The sequence below is a fragment of the Protopterus annectens genome, chromosome 3.part0 (assembly GCF_019279795.1).
Source record: "Protopterus annectens isolate FY-2018-M chromosome 3.part0, PAN1.0, whole genome shotgun sequence".
NCBI classification, from domain to species: domain Eukaryota; kingdom Metazoa; phylum Chordata; order Ceratodontiformes; family Protopteridae; genus Protopterus; species Protopterus annectens.
In genome coordinates this window covers 212,578,726-212,594,841 of record NC_056731.1, presented here as the reverse complement: position 1 = coordinate 212,594,841, position 16,116 = coordinate 212,578,726, and the positions used below count along the sequence as shown (strand labels likewise).

Here is a 16,116-nt window from a genome sequence, read left to right as displayed (position 1 = left end):
AGAAAGGCTAGGAGTGTGTGTGTGTGTGTGGGGCGGGGGCAAATCTTTGCTTAATTGGAAACCATTTTCCCTTTATATTTGGATATTGCAATGAAGTTTGTTTTTGGGGACCAGGTAGTTAAATCTACAGATGTTATTTTCTGTGGGGTGGGGTGGGGGGAAAATCTTTACTTAATTGGAAACCATTTTCCCTTTATATTTGGATATTGCAATTAATTGATCTGCATTGATGAATCATTGATCTGCACCACACCATATCACACATGGTGCCATAAAGCATTGTTTGTTTTATCTTTTTCAGGGCTATGCATGGCACATGCACATAGGGCCTGCTGCATTGGCACTGTCTTTAAGGTGGTAAACTTTTCCAACTATTGCCATTCTCTTAAGCCCATGACAAGATGTGTACTGTATGGGTTGCATGTGCAAGACAGTGTGTGAGTGATTGTCCTTGGCAGACATTTGTGTCTCAGCACTATTCCCCAGCCAACATTTGGTAGGCATATACATGTCTACTATTGTGTTGTGACCATTCTCACTTTTTCTTATAATGACAGCAGTAATGGGCATGTTACCACTACCAAACTTTTTCCAACAATGTACTGATAGCCATTTGTGCTACACACAGTCTATAATGTCATGTCACTCTCTGCACATGGCCATACCATGACCTACCTGCAGAAGGCATTGCTTTCCCTTGTAACTTGTCTTATAGTCTCTCTGCTTGGGCTGTGTGACCCCCCCCCCCCACTCAAGCTGGACAATAATCTGTTATGCCCTTGTGCTTTGTTCTCTGTCATTGTGACCCCCCCAACAGTTGGACAGTAAACATCCCCTTGGGCTGTGGTCTCTGTCAAGGTGAATCTTCCTAGCCAAACAGTAACCTGTCATGTCCTCTTGCTATGTTCTTTGTCAGGGCACCCCCCACCTTGCTGGACAGTAACTTGTCTTGCCCTTGCTCTGCAATCCTTGTCAAGGTGATCTCTTCAGCTGGACAGTGATCTGTCATGCCCATCTGCTGTGTTACTTAACCCATTTTACTGTTGCTGTCTTGCACCGTGGGTGCCCCGTATAGTACAGAGGTATATTACAAGTTGTCTTATCTTCTTTCACTGTGTTTGTGCGTCGTCTTTTCCACTGAAATCCTGTTCCTGACTTGCTCAAATTAATGAGATCATTTGTAATATGGCAGTCACACTTTTTATTGCAATACAGTGTATGTCATAGACAGAATTAGTGCTGTATGCATTCCCCAGTCTGTACTTCCCTCGGTTAAGTTGAGGAGTTAAAAAAGTGTCCTTACATTTGACAGCCAGTACAAAATAGTCCTCTCCAAGGTTAGGACCAAAAACCTAATTTGATCTAAACCTGTAATAAACCACTTGCTCGAAAAGTAACAAGCAGCTTGCTGCAGTTAAAGGACCACACACAAATGCTTCAGACATAACTACAAATACAGTGTTGCTGTTCATTTCTGAATGTTAGTACTGCACCTCTACACCACAAATGCATCTCTAAGACCTTGCACTCAGAGCAGCTGCCCCCTTCAACCTGTCCTTGCTACTCCTGTGCTCATAGAGAGGTGATTGTGATAATGAGGTAATGTAGCACAGATGTCTCTGAACTGCTGACAAAATGCATTCCTCTTTCACTCATCCAGATGACACTACCATAATTATCCCTGCCCACTCTAAGGAAAGGAGATTATGTATATACTGTACTAATGCCTTAGTGATACTTTCCACAGTGTACTGTTGCTGCCCAATGATGCATATCACAGGCAGTCCATAAAGTGTTTCCATGAACATAGGGTTACCTACCATTTTGTTCCTTGTTATAAACATTTGTGTGGACATAGCCCCCTCAAGTGCTGGATTCAGCAGGGCTAATGCCTGGTGCAGCCAGGAGACAAAGATCTTTTTGTATCTGCTGCATATGAACTGTCTGTCCCTTTATGTAAGACTGATGCCTTGTACCAACTAGCCAGGAAAGACTTCATGGGTAGAATAATAGAATATAGGATGAAGAAAATGAGAGTCTAGATGGATGGGAATGTGTTTACTTTATGCTATGTCTTTTATAGCACTTACAGGAAACTTCATGATTTAAATGTTTTTTTTAGGTTGTATATGGAAAGCATGTAGGAAGGGAGTGGTCATATGTTTAGTGGGAAGGATTCCTCAAGGGCGGGGGATGCTAGTGTTGAGAAATTGTAGTCAATACCATGAAGTCTCTTCCTTGTGGTAAGTAAGGACAGGTTTCATGGAAATGTGATCTTATGTTTTTGGTAGTATATATTTTAGTTTATTTGCTGGTAATAAAAGGGTAGGTCTGTAAATTTAGAAGTTTATAGGTGAGAAAGGCTAGGAGTCTGTGTGTGTGTGTGGGGGTGGGGGGACCAAATCTTTGCTTAATTGGAAACCATTTTCCCTTTATATTTGGATATTGCAATGAAGTTTGTTTTTGGGGACCAGGTAGTTAAATCTACAGATGTTATTTTCTGTGGTTTAGAGGCAGGTCACATTTTTCCTGAAGCACTGGCTACAATTTGTAGACCATGTTCTAGTTACGCCATCAGAATCTCTTTGCCTATGGCGGCTCCTGTAGCAGGAGCAGGAAGTGGGAGATCATTTTAGACCAAAAAAAGTTGTTCATTGAACAAATCGGAAATTTCGGCTACTATCTTTGGGTTGGAGGACCAGCAATCTTGAAAGTAGGTGTATAGATCCAGAAGTTCAGGTTACAACCCTGCTCAGCATGATTTTTTCACAGTTGCAGATATCTTTCACATTAGCCATGCTACTACTGATTTACAATACAAGTAGTTTTTTCTCCTTCTTTCAAAGTTTACAAAAAGAAAAATCTAGTAAAGCTAGACTTTCCACTGTGTGATACCTTAAACCTCTTGTATCAAAGGCAACATGGAATATATGCAGAGGTTTAAGGTATCACACAGTGGAAAGTCTAGCTTTGCTAGATTTTTCTTTTTGTGTTTTTTTAACCAGTTGGTTTTCCTGTGTGACCTTTTTACTCAGTCTTTCAAAGTTTAAGGAAAAAATACTCTGTGACTGTGAAAAACCCCTATCCCTGTTTGTGAAGATTGTCTTGCATCTTCATTATATTAATCTATGTCAAGTAGTTTTGCATTAGAAATACTGAGCTTTGCATGCATAAGAAGTACAGAAAATTGGCATGGAGTAATTCATAGTATCTCTTATGTTTCACTTTGGCATAGGAACAGCTTCATATGAGCAGTGTTTACTGTAGTGTTGTACTACAGATTTCAAAATTAAAGACGTATCAGTACTAATTGTGATTTGCAGTTTAGGCATTATTAGTGTACTATATGTTTTCAGTCTGTTACGTGTAAATAGTAGCAAAGCTATACTTGTACATGACAAAGTACATGACAAAGTAGGTAATTGTAGTCTCTTGCCATATAATCACAACCCAAGTACGTTCTATTCCAACACACAGTTGTGTCACTGGTATAAAAGTATTCATATTTTGTAATGCTGAACTTCTAGGCTGTCCTTAAGGGTCAAGAGTAAACATTAGTAGGCAGAAAATTCGCTTACTGTATTTTGGTGCAGCAAAAAGTAATAATACATTTAAGTAATGTACGTAAAGATAAACTCCTACTGGATATAGTAGCACAGTTGTTGTAGATGTTATTTGTAGAGGCAGATGCTCAACATTAGATCACTGCTGCAGTAACCTAACAGTGTGTCAGTAAACCTTCTGACAGACGGATAAGTATTCTGAGGTAAAAAACAAAAGAAATGATAGTCGCCTAAAGCTTAATGTCCTGCGTTTAACACACACATTCTACAAAAAAACTGCTGCTCTAAGGAAAAATTAAAACGTGGAATGTTTTCCCTAGCATGGTGCGTATTTGCCTCGTCTTGAACGATCTTTAGAGGACTGTCAGTTCTTTGAAGCCCGCAGAGGGATCACACTTTGTTAACAAGAAAGTTCTGAAGATTTTGTTACTGAAACTGCCATTTTGTCTGGCTTTACTCAAGCCCCCAGCTGTTATGGTGCATGGAAGGAGCCTTGAAGCTTTGAAAGTTGGCCGGTGGTCAAAAACCTTTGCCAGATATAAACCGATTAGCTTAGGCCACTGTAACAGAAATCTATTAAAACATATTATAAGTTTACTTACACAACTGTACCAACTATATTTTCTCAGACTAAGAATATTTGATGAGAAATAATCTAGCTGAAACTTCTCATGCCAAAAAATAGAAAGGATAATATGCTGTCTGTTCTTTTCTTATCTCTGTTCCCCTCCTAAATGTGAAAAACAGCTTGTGTACTTTTAGAAAACACTACTTTTAGCCCTAAAAAAAAAGAAAAAAAGCTCTGGCTGCTATCTTTAAATAAAATGAAAGTGTACACTATTCTATTAAATGTAGAAGCAAACAAACCTACATGGTGGAATCATAGTATCAACAAGCTTTATATTAAAAGGAAATTCCCCACTCAGGCATAGTAAAAAAAAAAAAAAAAAACTGTGAATAAATCCCTATGTCACCTGTTGGATTTCCAGCTGGCTCATAGATAGGATGCAGATAATCAAAATAGGGAAAGTTACCTCCACAACGAGACCATCACCAGTGGAATTCTCAGGATGCTGTTCTGGGACCTGTCTTATATGGCATTTACATTTCTGAAGTAAAAGCCAATACCAAAGGGCTCTGGCTAACTAAGTTTGCAGATGACTGCAAGCTAGGAGCAGTCATTGAATTCCCAAATAACCCAGACATCCTGCAGGAAGGTTTGTCCCAAATAAATAACTAGTGTTGGAATCATGGACTGAAACTAAATTCCAAAAAAAATTAATTATTGTATCCTTTGGAAGTCATGCACCCCAGGGAACTACGACATTGACATACGTTTCTGGATTTGGGAGTCTACGTGAAGAGTAACCTAACATTTGAGGAACATTTGATCATTGTTGTAAAAAAGTCCTTCTATATTGCACAGCTTATAAACAAAGAGATTGTGCCTATATCTGAGGATGTAATTGCCCCCCTTTACACAACCCTCATTAGGCCAGTCATTGAATATAATGCCAACTTTGGCATGTTGTCCTGCAAACACATGCAACAACTGGAACACCCACAGTGATGCCTTACTAAAAGGATACAAGTCCTAAACAATATGTTCTTCATGGACAAACTCAAAGCCCTGTCTCTATACTTGGTATCCTACACACTGCTACGACGTGACCTTTGTCTGCCATTTAAGGCATTCTGTGATTCATTACTGATGGACTTACTGCACATTAGCAAGTCAGATGGCATCAGAAATAGTCTAGGGATCTAAACCTCTTCTGCAAGGAGAGGCATATCTTGCAGAGGATACCGCTGATGTGTAACAGACTCCCCATCCACATAAAGCAAAGTTCATCCCTGTCCTTATTCAAGTGCAATTTAGATCTATGGATGGGAAACAGAAAAGTTACCCCATGACTGCCCCAAGTACTGCTAATGGACAGAAATAGCTCTTAAATGTTTCATCCCATGCATGGGTCCCCTCAAATTATCTATGGTATGATCCCATTTACTCTCATTAGGGGTAATATACAATTATCAACCATGCAACGGGTAAAGCCAGTCATAACTAAATGGGATAGGTTAGTTTGAGCACAAAGCTGAAATTGACTAGGCTTAAAATGGCTTTCAAGGGCATCAAACCTAGTGTGTAACTATGAACTTTTGCAGTTGATGGTAGTTATAAAAAAAGAAAATATATGTGATGTATAATGCATATAAAAGAAAAAAAAATGTTAACAAGGTTTGTTTTCTTTTCTGCTAATGTATGTTTGGCTACACCTTAAGTGATAATTAATAGTGGTATTTAAAAAAATAATGTTTCTGGTACCAGAGAAAGAAGCCTTATGGACATTTTGGTGTTCCTTTCTCTCCTTTTTTAATGCAAGCTGATTGTTGATATTTTTACTATTGCATTGGGGTTTATGTTAAGGTCTACTTGTTCATTTTTAAACATATTTATTAACTTATCGCATTTTAAGAAATGATTTGAGTAAAAATACCTTGATAGAAAAGGCATTAAATCATAGTAATATTCCCATTGTTATTTTCATCTGGCATGCACATTTTCTTTTTTAACAATTTCAGTTCATTCCAACATTACATAAATTGCTTGGTTCCTACTATCTCTCTCTTAACCCAAATTCCTCCTCCTAAACAGTTTTCTGCATGGATTGTTCCCACAAGTTCCATTTATTTGTATGGAATTTACTCAGTCCATTTTCTAGAGATCCCACCTCTGGTTCTTTTATTATCTTTACAATATTCAATACTTTAGTTACAGTTGATTTAGATTTTGATTTCCATTTTCTAATAATTGCTTTATTGGGAGTCAATAGCATTAAATTCAGTAAGGCCATACTGTATCCAGGCAGTTTATATCTCTGCTCCAAACAATCAAGTCCTTAGTTACAGCCATTTGCGCATGCGCACACACACACACACACACACACACACACACACACACACACACACACACACACACACACACACACACACACACTCTAGCATTGCTGACAAAGTACTCTGTAAGTATTTATTAAAATCTGCCAGCGTTTTACATTCCCAAAACTTGTTTCCAAATATCTCTGTCTTTTCTATCACACCATCAACATTTCCTATTAACCCGAGGAAAGATTATCTGAAATCTGGTTTGGGTATAAAAGCACCTATGCAAAAATCCTAAACCTGGACTTTTCTATATACTTGAGAGCCATAAAGGCATACTCCTATTGTTTCTTTGTAAATTGCCTTTCTGTTCTTCTTTCTCAAGCTTTTATAATCTCCTCAGACTGATTTTTAGTCATCATACAATGTGTTACATACATCTTACGAATTATTCCTTTTTTAACAGCAACTTCTGTTCTAGACTCAACTGAAAACCTCTGCCAGAGATGGTATGTCACTTAGTACTCCCCTATCCTTATTTGTTCATTTGTAGTTTTAGTTAAGTTAGTGTTTTTCAAATGGCAAGTTGTGGTAAGTATTTTATTTTATGATATTTTTTAAAAATGATTTCATTTCAAGCAGTAGATTTAGTTGGGCAGTGTTTTTTTTTTTTTGGTGGGGGGTGTACATGTGCATTTTGGGTATGAATTGATTTAGTATTTGGAGGCAGTGTATGTGTTTGTATTTAGTTTATACATAGCAAACAAAGAATATATATACGTTTGTGATGATGTACCAAGAAAGTGTAGATAAGCTTCAGATGATGTGCAAAGAGTGTAGATAAAGCAAAAGCATGCACACTGGGCCATATATTTTCATATGCTTGTTTTTATGATATCACACACATTATCTGAGGTCTACCATTATGATAAAGTAGACACACACGTGTGTGCGCACCTGTTGGCATAATATATGTGTTTATTAAGATGTTTTATATGTATATATTGGGTTTGTATGTTTTTGTGACTTTTGGCTTTAAAAGGGTCCTCCCCATTTTTTAAGAGAATGAAATATAATCAGCTTATATGTTAATATAATTACTCTAGAAAACAAGAGTTTACTGTATGGGAGATAAGTGAAATCAGTTTGTATTTGTTAAGCTGAGCGAGGTGATTCTGATATGAATTTTCAGTCACAGTCTAGGCCAGATGAGTAAATCCATTTTGAGACTGACAAAAACAAGTCTGACAAAAAACACAACAGCTACTGCAGCTTATGGGCATTTGCAATATAATTAGCAACACAGATAAGCATTTGCATTTGTACATGGTATTAATTTTTCTGAAATGTTTCTGAAAATAATTTAGTGAACAAAATATTTTCTTTTCCTTAAATGCTCATATTTATGTTGCTGCCTTCTGTCCCAGCATCATCCAAACAATGCAAAATAAGCGACTTCACCTTACATAGGCAGAATACCCCCAGCAACTTTAAACAATTGCTTAACAATGCGTTTCTTTTTTGCAGATCTTGTGATTCTTATACACAGAGCAAATACTGCCTGATTTAGAAACATCTGCATAGTTCATTGGTGAATTTGCTGCCATGTCTTTAAAGTGGTACCCTTATCATTGTTAATTTAATCAGTTGTGAAGAGTTATAGCTTTAAGTGAAACTGTGGCCTCACAAGTAGAATTCATATTTGTTAAGAAAAGTTGTTTAGAACCATTCAATACCACATGCCAACAAACAGAGAGAGAATTTCACTCTTGTATATCTTCTCATAGACACTGCCTTTAAGCTGTCATTTGCAACAAAATAGTTCAGTGCAAATAAAAATATATAAAAGTCATATTCCACTGAAAATTAAATGCACTGCTTCATTCGGTCCATCTTGAATATCTCTGTCATGGATTCATTGCTTGTGATAAGTATTTAACAGTAACAATTGATTGCATTTTATTCATTTCTGTGTATAATTTGAAAGATGAACTAGTCTTTTGTGCTATTCATAGTCTTTCACATAACCGAATGTTCCTGTGATTATTTGTCCAACAGAATGTTCATCTTGTGGCTAAATGGTTGGTAACTCTGGAGAAGCTGCTTGAACAGTGCTGTGAAGAATGCCATTCAGACTATAGAGTCTTCATCAGTGCGGAGCCAGCCCCCTCACCAGATGAGCACATCATCCCTCAAGGAATTCTAGAAAATTCCATTAAAATTACCAGCGAGCCACCTTCCGGTATGCAGGCCAACCTGCATTCTGCACTCTACAACTTTGACCAGGTATTAATCAAAAGTAGTATTGAAGTGTTGTATGCCAGGATGTAAAATATTACTGTCTGCGGAGTTGCAGATATGAAATTGACTGAGATATTTACAACTTCGGCCCTGATGATGATTGCACTTTTACTTTCTTTGATAAAAATAAAGCCTTCATTCCCTCACTGCAAGATGTGGAGCACCCTTGAAATTGAGAATGAAGAGTTGGGAGTTAGTCATTAACAAAGATATTGACAGTGAGTGACTTAATGTGGTTCTCAAACTATACCATCTAGAATTGATAATTCATGTGTGTTAGCAGAATATGTACTAAACTCAAAGTGTTTACTTGATTGGATCAAAACAAGTGAAATGTAGGAGCACTCGTGAATGATCATAATTTGTAGGTTAAACACCACAAAAGCAACCAGTATATGTGTTCAGGATGAAGAACTGAGCTCCTGGTTGTTGCAGACTTCTAAAATCTTTTTTGCATTATTTTATGTCCACCTTCTTGTCCTTTTAAGGATAAAGGGAGACTTTTTTATTCTTTGTTAATTTTACTTTCTTGCCATGTGGCAGTTTGGGGGTAAGTGTGAGGGTTTGGCTGCAACCAGTCCAGGTGCAGCGGCTCCAGCCTCGTTATCTCTTCTGTCTTTTTCGAGCAGACACATCTCCCACCGACTTGCATGTTGGGCAGTGGGGCAGTGTAACTTATGTTATTAAGTATCTTATTTTTTTATATTATTGGTTTCCTACTGGGGTGTGCAGCTTAAAACTCTGGATACTATTTTGATGTCCAGTTATTCATTCCATCATTGATTATTTTAATGTGTACCTGTTTCTCTGTTTATTAAATACAGACTGTAATGGATTACTGGACACATTTTGCTTGGGTGACTTTGTCATTTGGGGCTTTTTAATTTGACATAGTCTGTTCAAAATGTACAGTAGGGAAACAGATAACTGAGGTTTGGACAGAAAAAATATGTAATAATTATAGTAAAGAATGATTAAATCTACTGAGCTGATACCTGATCCAAGTGCTTAGAGTGGTTAAAAGTGTAGCTGTTCAGTCACTAGAAAGCTCCTTTGTCAAGTTATTAGACATAGGTATTTAATCAGACCTATGGAATTTAGGAAGGATGTACAAAACAGAACTGTATGATGAAAGTTGTCAAGCAGCTGTTTCATCTAGCATTATTGATAGTGATAGTATTTGTACAGCAGTGTGTGTGATGTGTCTTTAAGAAAAGCTTAGCAAGTGATGAATGTGCATATATGAATAGCAGGCATTTGTTGTACCTAGTGCCATTTTGAAAATGCAGCCAGACAGTGAGCATGTGAGAATGAATGCAGTTAGTTTGTATACAAGTTACCTAAGTTGAAGTTAATAAGCTATAGTTGTAATATGTTTGTACATAATAAAGCTGCTTGAACAGAACCCACAAAGACTCATCTATTACATCCTGACTAGATGAGCTACATGGTGTCAGAAGTGGGATTCCAGAGATTGATATTCGGAGCCATGAGGTGCAGAGATAACAGTGAAGGTAAACTAAGAGAAATGAGCATGAAAAAGAGCCAGAAAAGAACCAAAGGTAATGAAAACTTGCAAGAACAGTTTACTTTATAAAAAAGATGAAATGGAGCATTACATGGGCACAAACCGCATTATTAAACCAGTGAGGGGCACAAAAGGTTTATTAAATAAGCAAAATGCTTAAGATTAAGATATTTGATAAAACAAGTAGCAGAATAGCAAAACGAGTATGCTTAAAGTGAAACAAACGTGTTTAACGTAAAATGGGCATGTTTTGAGTAAAACAAGCACAAGAAAGCTACAACGGGCATGAAAAGAGATTAAGCAAAATTAATATAATAAGGGTAAAAAAAGGGCACATTAAGTATAAATAAAGCAAGGCAACTGCATGTTTTTTGGGAAAGGGCTGTGTTTTGGCATAACTATGACTTCATATTGTATCAAGAGCATAACTAGAGTTATTTGAAGTATCTCAAAGTGTGTAAAAGTGCTTACAGTGTGCGCTTATTATTGTGCATTTATTCTGAAGAGTTTACCTGTGTGCAAAGTGCAGCTATTTCATAAAGTACAGTCAAAGTACAGCCATTTTGAAAAGTTTCTTGTGCTGGGTGTGTCTGTTCAGAAAGTACCACCATTGCAGAGTGTTTCTTGCACTGTAAATAATTATCTGGCAAAGTATCGCCATTTTGGGGAAGTTTCAATGTGACATGTACTGTTTATTTGCAAAGTGCAGTTACTTCGAAATTTTCTTACTCCGAGCTTCTTCTGCCCAATTCATTTGCACAGTGCAGTTATTTTAAATGTTTCTTACACTGATAAGAGGTGATTCCTTGCTGTACAGCAATTTTGAGAGTGTTACAGTGCCCAAGAGACGTATTTTGCAAAGTTCAGGTATTCAGAGGCTTGTTGGGCCACTGGGCAAAGTTACAAATACTGACATAAATTTCTGCCATATGTGTATGCATGTGTATTCATGCATATTTCCAAAACCCTTCACTGGTATGTGTTAATATGGCAGATGGATTTCGAAAGCTCTCACCACTTGTATTTGATCAGAATATTGCAGAGAATTGAAGAATATTTGAGCAAGAGTGTGGTATTTTTATACAAGCAGCTTATTCTGATAAAGATGCATGCACTAGGGCATTCATTTTGCTAAACCTAGATGGGTCAGCAGTATATGAAGGAGAAGGTGAAAATTGTCATATTGTTGTATAGGCTGAATCAAGGCAATACTCTGAGTTTTTGAGGTGCAAATTCAGGGAAATGTGCAACCTCCAGAGAAATAGTACATTAGAGAGGCATTTGTCTTATGCAAGAGTTCAGAAACCAGGGGAAACTGTTGCAGCTTATATTACTGATCTTAGAAACGAAGCTAAAACGTGTCAGTTTGGTGATTTAAAACATAAGTTAATAAAGGACAGGCTTGTGTGTGGTATTAATAGTGCTATGAGAACGATTTTGCTTTGTGACAGTGATTTAATGTTGAGTAAAGCCATTGAGATTTGTCAGATCCATGAAGTTATAAAAAGACACACAAGTATGCTTACAAGTGACAAGATCATGATTTAAGCAGACACCAGAGCAAATGTAGATAGCATACAACACATGGCAAACAGAAGCAGGCCTAAGCATATGGCAGCCACAGCTCCTGCTGATTCACCAGGGAAACCACATAGTTTTCCAGCATGTTCTTGGAAAGGAGCATGCTCAGTGCAGTTCAAGTGTGAGTCAGCAAAACCCAAATCCAGCTTTATTGTTAACTGTTGCAATTGTGGTGCCAATCATGAGTCCAAAATAGAAAAATGCTTAGCATTTGGTCAGCAATGCCACAAGTGTAAAAACTGGAACCATTTTCAAAGGTTTTGCTAATCAAGTAAGCCTCACACGGTTACAAAGAAGGGACACACAGAAAAGCAAGTTGATCATATAGAAAGCTGCAACACTACCTTCTATGTAGATGGTGTATGAGTAATTTGTGAAAAGGTTGATGCAGTGAATTTGTTGGCAAAGAACAAAGTGTTTTGTACTGTCCAGATCAATGTTACATCCACCAAGCTTAAAGTAGACACTGGTTCAAATTGTAATGGTATATCATCAGACACATTTGCTAAGGTGAGAACTAACAAACAAATCAATGTGGCTAGTAGTGTGAAACTTGTTGCTTATGGAGGTGAAGAAATTCACACCGAAGGCTCAGTACTGCTTTCATGTTATTTGGCTAAGAACTGTTGAAACTTGTTATTCTATGTAGTTTGAAGACCTGTGCAGTCATTATTGGGTTTCAGAGACATTGAATCTGCTATCTCTTACCGAAGAAGTTCATCATGTAAGCTCATATTCTAGTTCCACTTTTTCTGAAGACATTTTCTCAGAGTATGCTGATGTTTTCGATGGCAAGTTGGGCAAACTTCCAGTTGTGTAGTCTGTGAAGTTAGACCCAGACCCCAATAGCTATGCAAGATAAAGTCAAAGCTCAGTTGGATAAAATGGTGCAGCAAGGTGTAATTTGTCCAGTTACAGAACCAACTGAATGGGTGTCCATGGTAGCAGCCCACAAGAAAGGCTCGGATGAAATCAGTATATATTGACCCAAGAGATTTGAACAAAGCATTAAGGAGATCACATCATCCAATGCTTACAGTCAAAAAGGTTGCAGCCTTAATACCGAATGCCACTGTTTTTTCTGTCGTGGATGCAAAAAGTTCATTTTGGCAAGTGATGCTTGATCGCAAATCCTCATTACCCCGTTTGGCAGATATAGATTCCTGAGGATGCCATTTGTAATAAATTCTGTAAGTGAAGTCTTCCAGTGTGCAATGGAGCAATTTTTTTCAGGTTATCCTTGTGCCATAATAGTATATGATTTATTGGTTGGAGGGAATGGTGAAGCAGAGCATGACACAAACCTTAAGAGAGATCTAGACAGAGCACATCAAGTGGACTTAAAGCTCAGTCCTCTAAGGTGCAGATTCAGGCTACCTGAAGTGACTTATGTAGGTCACTTATTTACCAGCACTGGCGTAAGACCAGACCCATCTAAGCAAGCAGCTATTCTTGAGATGTCAGCAGCAGACAATATTCAAGCTGTACAATGTTTCCTTGGCATGGTCAACTATTTAGGCAAGTTTATATCAGACTTAAGTGAGTTGACAGCACCTTTAAGAGAGCTAATGCACAAAAATGATACATGGTCTTGGTTGGAACTGCACCAGAAGGCATTTGAAGAGCTTAAGCAGAAAATTGCCACCCCACCTACATTAAGATACTATGCTGTCAATAAACCAGTCACTCTTTGCTGTGATGCTTCAAAATTTGGTCTTGGCACAGTTATTCTTCAGGAGGCAGACCAGTAACCTATGCATCAAGAACACTTAACCAAACTGAGATGCAGTATGCTCAAATTGAGAAAGAACTTTTGGCAATAGTATTTGCATGTTCAGAGTTTCATGGTTATATCTATGGTCGAGCTATTCAGATTGAACCTGATCAGCACCCTCTAGTTACTATTCTAAAGAAGCCTATGCATTCAGCTCCAGTGAGATTACAAAGAATGATGCTCAAATTGCAAAAGTACAACTTCAAAATGGTCTATACAAAAGGCAAACTTCTTTATCTGGCTGATACTTTATCCAGATCACCCAAAAACAGAACGGAACAGCTTGACGCAGAGAATTTTGACTTTGACATAATGGCAGTGCATAATTTTTCTACGATGAGACTTGATGAGCTGAGACATCATACAAACACTGATCCAATTTGCAAAAGCTCAACCACTACTTTAATGTTGGATGGCCATCAAACCAATTTAGTTTACCACCTGAAGGGAAAACCTATTTTCCTTATAGAGATGAGTTGTTGATGGAAGATGGCATTATTTTCAAAGGTCCCAAAATTGTTGTTCCTGCTTCCTTACAACATGAATATATCCAGATTTTACATCGCGGTCACTCATGTTCTAAATCTACCAAAAGAAGGGTGAGAGAACTAGTATTTTAGCCTTCACTAGTGAAAGACATTGATAAAGTACTTTCTTCTTGTTCAGTATGTAATAGTACTGAAGTAGAAGTTATATACCCACCAAAATAACTTCAATGTTGTATGGTTTACTTTGTCTGAAGAAGTCTGGTGATGCTCACCAGATGAAAGCACTTACTTGTGATGAATAAAGATTTGTTTTGGTGCCACTTTCTTGGTTTCCAGCTTTGAGTGTTGTTTTTTGGACTTTTATTAGTTCCTCTAGAAGAATTTACCCCTTCTTCTGATACCTGTCCCAATCACCCCACAGAGGCGGTTCCTCGGAAGTGGAAGAGGACGAAAAAGCCCATAGATGCGCCCATGGAGTCTCTGACAAAAGACAGTGATTTTGATGAGAGTGAAGGATCCCTCAGATCACCATGCAGTGGCATCTTCTTTGGAGATATCCTCAAGATCCACAAACAGAAGGGTGGCTTGTCTTACCAATCTCCTTCTCCTGAAGAATCAGTGTTTCTGGAGGCTTTTGGTTCTGGACCATTGACATCTTGGGTGACCCCCCCCCCAGATGGATGAACTGATTGACTCGATTACCCACTGGGCTTGAAAGGAAATGGACACTGTCGAACCTATTCCCAAGTGCCCAGACAAATTTCTGGTCCCTCCTGTTGATAGACTGCACTGGAGCAAGTGAGTCCCGGTTAATCCTATGGTGGTGGCGGCAGCCACCAAGAAGGAGCTAGCTGAGTAGAGCTCTTCTGTCCAACTACCAAACAGGCAGTTCAGAGCACTGGACAGATTTGAAAAGTGGGTGTTCACCTCAGCTATTTCTCACTGAGGTTGTTAAACTACTTGGCACACTTCACTCGGCTACAAAGAAATTTGACTAAGGAAATATCAAACACTCTGTCTCTCCGAGTTCATGTCTGTGAAGGATTTCAGGTAGACTTCCTCTCAACTGGCCACTCTGCTGTCCATTTCTAATGCATCGATGAGGCTGATCTTCCTTGCAGTGGAAGGTACCTCATGAGCAGCTGGTTGAGGCATAGACATAAGGAGACATGCATGGATGTGGCTTTGCAATTTTTGTGGAGCCCTTCAATGACCTTTGTCAGTGCCCTCTTTGATGGCACCTCCTTGTTTGGGCCATTAGTTAAAGACATGTTTACCTGTGGCAAACAAGAGGGAAAGACTCTGCTGTAGCAATCAAGTTTTCTACCTCTTAACAGACCTTGTCTAGAAATCATTGAGTTGGTAAGAAGATATAGTTCTGAATATCTCAGGGCCTTTCCAGGATTCACGCAGGGATAATTCCTCCAGAGGCAGAGGAGGAAATTTTAATGGAAGATGTCACCCTAGAGGTAGAGGGGGTCCACCGAACCAGGGCTTCAGAGATTCTTTTCCCAATAAGCCATATCAGCACTCCTAAAGTGGTGCCTGACTGTCCAACTCTGGAGGCAGTTGAAGGTCATTTCTGTTTGCACCTAGACACCTGGACAGATGTCACAAAAAATTAATGGGTGTTAAGAATTATATCCAGAGGTTGCTACATACCATTTTCCTTTCTTCCTCCTATCCAAAAGATGAAACTTCCTGACATTCCACTCAGAGAAACGATATAGCACAAGAAATACAAAAGCTGTGACTTCCAAGATAGCTGCACACTGAGAACAGCATAACTCTAGCTCCCCCAATGTGAAAACAGAAAGACAACAGAAAAGGCCAGTAGACTTTTGTGTTTATGGGGGAATTTCAGTAACTTGCTAGTAAGTGTACTACCAGGATGCCAGGAAAAAAGAAATACAGGGCACCTGGAAAATGAGGAAGGAACACTGATTGGGGAAAATTCTGCAGCTGTTCAGCAAAAAGCACTGTAACCTCCAGACATGA

The 16,116-nt window shown here is 38.4% G+C and overlaps 1 protein-coding gene across 1 annotated transcript in view; it reads left to right on the top strand.

The window, feature by feature from the left end:
- DNAH11 (dynein axonemal heavy chain 11) overlaps nucleotides 1-16,116 on the top strand; it is a 4,606,558-nt gene that overhangs the window by 4,010,506 nt on the left and 579,936 nt on the right. Inside the window, exon 74 of the mRNA XM_044065542.1 lies at nucleotides 8,505-8,732. Within this exon, the coding sequence (XP_043921477.1) occupies nucleotides 8,505-8,732 (228 nt within the window). The remainder of the gene's footprint in view (nucleotides 1-8,504; nucleotides 8,733-16,116) is intronic.